Source organism: Rissa tridactyla, chromosome 3, assembly GCF_028500815.1.
Source record: "Rissa tridactyla isolate bRisTri1 chromosome 3, bRisTri1.patW.cur.20221130, whole genome shotgun sequence".
Classification (NCBI taxonomy): domain Eukaryota; kingdom Metazoa; phylum Chordata; class Aves; order Charadriiformes; family Laridae; genus Rissa; species Rissa tridactyla.
This window is the reverse complement of record NC_071468.1, coordinates 10206470-10212729: the sequence shown is the minus strand read 5'-3', so window position 1 is coordinate 10212729 and position 6260 is coordinate 10206470. Positions and strand designations below refer to the sequence as shown.

Genomic DNA, 6260 nt, shown 5'->3' with positions numbered 1-6260 from the left:
TCAATGTGACAACTTAGGAGAGGGAACGGTGATCGCCACCAACTCTTCGAGCAAGTGGCTTTTACGTGCTTACACTGGCAAACTGCCCTGCTCACAAGCATCCAGATGGTTGTGCCGATGCTGTGGCCAGGGTCACTTGTGCATGACACGGGAGAGGGACAACAGCAACCAGGGCCTCACTCTGCTCCTGAGGAACCTCTTGAGTGCTGATGGCTGTTAAGCCAATGATAATAAGCATGCTGACAATGAGCTGTTGGACTGACTTTTATAACAGTCTCAGGGAAATTTTTTCCCCATGTGCCGTGTCAGCTTTGTTCACCTGATGACTTTGAGATTGTGCTCCTGCTGAAGCACCTTTGACACCGCCCAGTGCCTCCCTTCGCTCCCCACATCCCCTCTGAGAACGTGCCCTGTGCATAGCAGATATGTAGGGCCAAGAACTCAGCACGGGTTTCCCCACAAGCCCACGGTGCCCACCACAACACAAGCTGTCAGCAAAAGCTTCACCTGCTCCAAGTCAGAGTGATCCTTACCACTAGCTTGGCTAAAGGTGAATGGGAGCCCTTGCACCTCTTGCAACAGGCCAGCAGTCACCATCTTAAGCACGCTGACGATAAGGTTTTGGACTGACCTTCAACCCTCTAGGGCATCGCGAGCCCTAACAGGGTGGGCCTTTGCCAACAGGTCCTGCTCAGTCAGGTCCATGAACTTGAGGGCAGCTTGCTGCCTGCTGGTTATTACTTTTCCCCACATTGAACATCTGTTTGAAGGCCATGTCTGCAGGCTGCTAGAGACTGACCTACTGTGAGGATACAGAGCCACCTGCCAATGAGTTGTCCAAGTTGACCCATGCGAGCAAAAAAGTGTCCTGGGACCCACGTCCCAGGAACAGCCTCCTCTAAGACCTGTTGGAGCAGGTCCTGATGAGGGTCTCAAAAATGATTGGAGAGCTGGAGCACCTCTGCTGTGAAGACAGGTTGAGAGTGTTGGAGTTGTTTAGGCTGGAGAAGAGAAGGCTCCAAGGAGAGCCTTCAATACTTAAAAGGGGGCTACAGGAAAGATGGGGACAAACGTTTCAGTAGGGCCTCTGGTGACAGGACAAAGGGTAATGGCTTTAAACTAAGAGAGGGAAGATTTAGACTAGATATAAAGAAGGATGGTGAGATACTGGAACAGGTTGCCCAGAGAGGTGGCAGACGGCCCATCCCTAGAAACATTCAAGGTCAGGCTGGACGGGGCTCTGAGCAGCCTGACGTAGTTGAAGATTTCCCTGCTTATTGCGGGGGGGTTGGACTAGATGACCTTTACAGGTCCCTTCCAACCCAAATAATTCTGTGATTCCATTATCAGCAGGAGCCCTGCTCTGGCCCCTGCAGCGATCCCACACACACGTTTCCATCCACCCTTGGATCCAGCCACCACCACTCCACCTTGGATCCATCCCTCTGCTTGTCCCGACCCCCTTGTTTCCACCACCGGCCTCCCCAAAGCTGTGTCCCCAGAGGCGGGGGACAGCCCCCGGGGACAGCCCGGCCTCTTGGCGCCCTTCCTCCCCAAGCGGTGCAGGGAGACGGAGGAGGGCCCCCGCCGCCCTCACTCCCGCCCTTCGGGAGGCACGTGCGGGCAGCAGGGACACAGGAGCACCGGGCTCAGCGCCGCCCCGCCGCGGCCGGGCGCCTGACATAGGCGCGGCCGGGCGCCCATGGAGAACCTCACGGACGCCCCTACAGCCGCTTCCCTGCGAGGGGACCCCCAAGCACCACCGCCTCCGACGCGCCGGCGCCGAGCCAGGGCTGGGCCCCGCCACCGACCGGGGCGGCCGGCGGCGCAGCCCCGGAAGAGCCGCTCGCCCCGCAGCCCCGCCCCTCCCCGCCCCCCGGGGGCGTGGCCCGCGCCGCTGCGCTGTTTGGCCAATGAGAAAAATCTGCTTGGCTTGCGTCAGCGCCGCGCGGCGGCGGCGGAGGCTGTTGCTAGGCAGGCCGGTGCGGCTGGCCCAATGGGAGCGGGGCGCTGCGGCCGGGCCCGGGCGCAGGCGGCGGCGGCGGCGGGCGCGGAGCGGCTGGGGCCCGGCGCTCACCATGCCCTACAAGCTGAAGAAGGAGAAGGTGCGCCGGGCGGCGCCGGGCGGGCGGCGCCGGCGTGTCCCCCGGGCGCGTTCCCCGTTGACCGTCCGCCCCCGCTCCCGCCGCCCTCCGCGCCGCGGCCTTCCCTCGGCGCGGCCCTCGGGCGGGGGCGCGCGCGGGCTGCGGCCGGCAGGGGGCGGGGGCGCGCGCGCCCGGGGCGGGCGGGGCGGGTGGTGCAGGAGGGCGGCGGGGGCGCGCGCCGGGCGGGGGGTGGAAAGGGGAGTGGGGGGAGGGGCGGCCGCCGGTACCGGTGCCCCCGCGCGAGACCGGCGGCGGAAGAGGGGGGGGGGAGCGGGGGCCGCGGCCCGCCCCGCCCCGCGCGCTCGGGAGGCGGCAGGAGGCGGCGGGGCACGGCCGGTCCCCAGCCATGCCCCCGGCGGGGGAGGTACGGCCCCACCCGTGTCCCGGCTTCGCCGTGGGGCGGCCGGCGGTGGCTTGGCGGTGCCCCGCCGCCCGGGTTGGGGGAGGGGGTCGGGTCCGCCTCTGCCGCCGCACGGTGCCCGCCGGGGCTGGGGGTTCCCTGCGGCTCGCAGGGGCCGTGCCCCGGGGAAGGGCTGGGCCCTGTCACCCGGCGGGGCTCGGTTGGGGTCAGCTTGCGGTGACCGGGATGGGAGGTGGCCCCGCCGTCGGTGTCCGCTGCCAGGGGAGCCGTTCAGCCCGGAAAAGGGCTGGGGGTCGGGGCCCGGAGCAGGGCTTACTGCGGGGGGGGAGGGGGTGGATGGAGGTGGGGTGGGTCTGTGGTAGGGCACGGCTGGGCTCGGCAAAGAGGGGCTGCAAATTCTGCACGAGGTGCGATTTTCTCTGAACGCTGTTTTTCATCATTCCCAGGAGTCTCCGAAGTCGACTAAAAGCACCACAAAGCCTGGCAGCAGCGGTAGCGGGAAGGATGGCGGGGCAGAGAATTCGGAAGAGGTAAGGCTTTCACCTTGGGTACAGCAGTGTGCGCGTGCCGCTCACCTTTGAGGAGGAATAACATCTTTCATGCTGGCTGCTTCAAGCTTGTCACCTTCGCTTCACGCTACTTCATGCGTGTCACCAGGATCTTACGGAATCAGGGAGGACGGTAGCAAAGACTAAAGTTAAGATGAAGTTAGTTCCCCTTGAAGGTTGTCCCGAAGGGAACCACGACTGTGGAGGAGACGGGATGAGTCTTGTACCCTACGGCCCTGCAAAGAGAGATTTGTCGCGAAGCTGACGGCGAGCGCTGCTCGCAGAGGTGGCCGGAGCATGGTGAAGTTGGCTGCAGAGAGGGAAGGGCTGTGGTTATCAAGCAGGAGGAAGCCTGACAGACGGGGACCAGCTTCCTTGCTCCTGTCAGAGCAAAGCGCAATAAAACTCTGTTGTCACCTTGTGTCAGAGTGGGAGAGGAGTGAGAAGCAGTAGAAAAGGAACGTGTTCTTCTGAGGCATCTTCTGGGGGCGTGAGACTAGGAAATAATGGATAGGACACCTGAGAGAAGAATAGAGGTAAAGTGCTAGAGATGAAATGGTTCTCCTTTGCTAGAACAGCCTTGTTGCTGAACACAGCGTTACTCACAAGAAGGCACGATCTGCATTCCCAGCTGTGCAGAGTCTCTTTCACTCTCAATTCTGATGTCGCCAAGCTAGATGTGGTAGGATGGCCTCAGCAGAACGTGATAATATGATAAGCTGCGCTTAGAATTAGCAAAAATTTGGGTAAACTGGAACTTTTCTGGTAGACTTGAGTTTGCCCGGCACTCAAACAGTGTGGTTGTGGATTTTGAGACTTGGCTCGGAAGAGCGTTGTAGCCGTGTCCAAGGAGGCATGCATATGCGAGTGTTTTATTTTTTTTTAATCCTGCAATTTGGCAAACAAGCTGTGCCACTTCTATGTCCGTAGAAGCCTGTGTGCTCGAGTCTCGTCTGGAACACGCTGCACTTTTAATTTGTAGGACTGGGGACAGGAGACATGCAAGGCTAATGAAGGCTAGGAAGAAATCCATAGTTCAGTGGGATGGTCGTAGTCAAAATAAGGTTATTTTGGAGTCTCCTTCAAAGCATAGATCTGTGTTGCAGAGTCTCAGAAAATATTGCTACTCCTAGCCACTGGGTTTCAAGGTCCAAACTGCTCGTGTCTAACCTGTCATGTGGCCAGCAAGGAATCAGAAGTTGAGTTTGTTTGCCGTGGAGCAGGTGGCAGTTTTGTAGATCCTCTTTTTGTATACCATCCTAGTCTTGGCCTCTGCCCCTTTTATTTTGTGCATACAGCTGAAAGCAGCAAACTCCAAGGAAGTGAGAGATCTCCTGCCTTGGCATCATGGGGTCAGGCTTACCTTTTATTTATTTGGCACTCTTTGCCTGCTGAGTTCACAGCTCTGGGAAGAGGAAGGAAAGCCTGCGTCTTGCAATGCCAGGGTGACGGGTAGCCATCAAAGCAGAGCACTCTGGTGTCCCCATCCAAATCAGCGGTGGGCTGTGGCACTGCTCTGCTGGTTACAAGTGGTGCAGAAAGAAAGGAAGAATAGTGCAGGCTACAAGCTTCCTTTTGTGACCTGAAACTGCACGTAGTGTCTGGTTGCGCCTGGGTGCAGAAGAAACTTAGAAGTGATGCCTCGAACTTTCCCTCCCACAAAACATACCCAGCCACTTCCTCATACTCCAAACAAAATCCAGCCCTTCTTTAAGATGGAAGGCTGGGTCTCCTTTGATCATAGGAACAGAGAGAAAAGCAGAAAGGAGACACCTCTGCGGTGTGCGCTGCCACAGGTCTCTTCTCCCTTTCCCTGTTGAGTTTGCAGTGAAGGTTGTTCTCTCTTGGTGCTTTCTTGTCTCTGGACTGCTCTGCTGCAGAATGGAAGAGAGCTCTTTGCTTGACAAGAAGAAATGTATACCAGTTTGAATGCGATTTTCCTGCTCTTCAGGAAGCACAGAAAGGTATTTTGACTTTCACATTGGGGGACCGCGAGGAATTGTGTAACGTGCGCTGGGAGTGAAACTCCTTCCTCGTGTCAGAAGCAGGAGGTGGTTTGACTCCTGAAACACCAGGAGTGGTATTGCCTGGTGGAGTTGGTGGACCGAGCCCAGCCTGGATGCCTCTGCTGCTATTGTGAGGGTTTTGTGCCCTGTAAATTCCTCTGTGGAGTTATGGTTGGTTGGTTGCCTTTTCTAGGGTGAAAGTTGTGTGCACTGAAGAGAATTTTCTTTTTTTCTTCATATCTCAATAGGTGCTTAATGGGTTTGTAGCAGGAAAGAAGCATTTGGGCAGCCCTTTTCCAGTATGGGCTTTCCTCTCTCATACCATGCTCCAAGGAACAGGGGAGGACTCAGCCCTAACTTATCCTGGTACCAGAAAGTTATGACTTGTTTTGCAGGCAAGTTGTCTGGCTGGTGGAATGAGTAAAGCTTCTTGAAGAGCAGCTCTGGTTTGACAGACCTGAGCAAGTGCAGCGGATGAGGACCTCCTATGGGGATCTCTGTGGAGGGGAGATGAAGAGGGTAGGAGTCAGTCCAGAAACCCTTAAGCATAGTGCTTTGTTCTCTGCAGCGAAGGAGCTTTTAGTGGAGCTGATCTGGAAGGGCAGATATGTTCAAAAGCAGACGCATCCCCACAAGGGAAGGGAAGTGTTTGAATTCCCTCGTAAGTACAGGGGTAGTGCAATGCTCTTTTAGATGCCCATCTTAGGGTGAAGCGATCTGAGGTGAAGAGCCAGCAGAGCTTGGCCAGCCCCTGGCTTTGGAGGGGCAGTTTGCTCTGAAAGAGACAAGAGCAGAGGAGGATAATACAAAAGCAGGGAGTGGGAAATAAAAGGTTTATTTAGTTCATTCCCTCTGAAGCATGGTGAAGATATGAATGGAGAGAATTTCTGCGTGGATATTTAAGGAGAAAAAAGGAATAATGTCAGAGACCAAGGCGGCATTGAATGAGAGGATGAGAAAGAGTTACTCCTCCTGGCCAGAAAGACTGGGAGAGGCAGCTGGGTGGGGAAGAGAGTTAATGACCTGGAAGTGGGAGCAGGGATTAGCAGCAGCAGTAAGGAGAGAGGAGTTGCTCTGCAGCCTCAAGGGCAGCTTGGAGCCTCGCTGATGAGATTTGCAGCTCTGGGAGAGGGTGCTCCTTTTCACTGAGCTGCTGTATTACATGTTTTGCAGATATCTCCATGGGGCTTGTTACTGCAGT

General features: G+C 57.0%; 1 protein-coding gene across 2 annotated transcripts in view; it reads left to right on the top strand.

The window, feature by feature from the left end:
- The first annotated feature begins 1980 nt into the window (after window positions 1-1980).
- Window positions 1981-6260, top strand: part of PPP2R5D (protein phosphatase 2 regulatory subunit B'delta) — a 30634-nt gene continuing 26354 nt past the window's right edge. Inside the window, exons 1-2 of one of the 2 annotated variants that reach the window (XM_054197424.1) lie at window positions 1981-2105; window positions 2952-3035. In XM_054197424.1, coding sequence (XP_054053399.1) covers window positions 2079-2105; window positions 2952-3035 — 111 coding nt within the window. In that variant the 5' untranslated portion in view covers window positions 1981-2078. Of the gene's footprint in view, window positions 2106-2441; window positions 2509-2951; window positions 3036-6260 lie in introns of those variants that run through there. The other variant, XM_054197425.1, reaches the window with a different exon arrangement.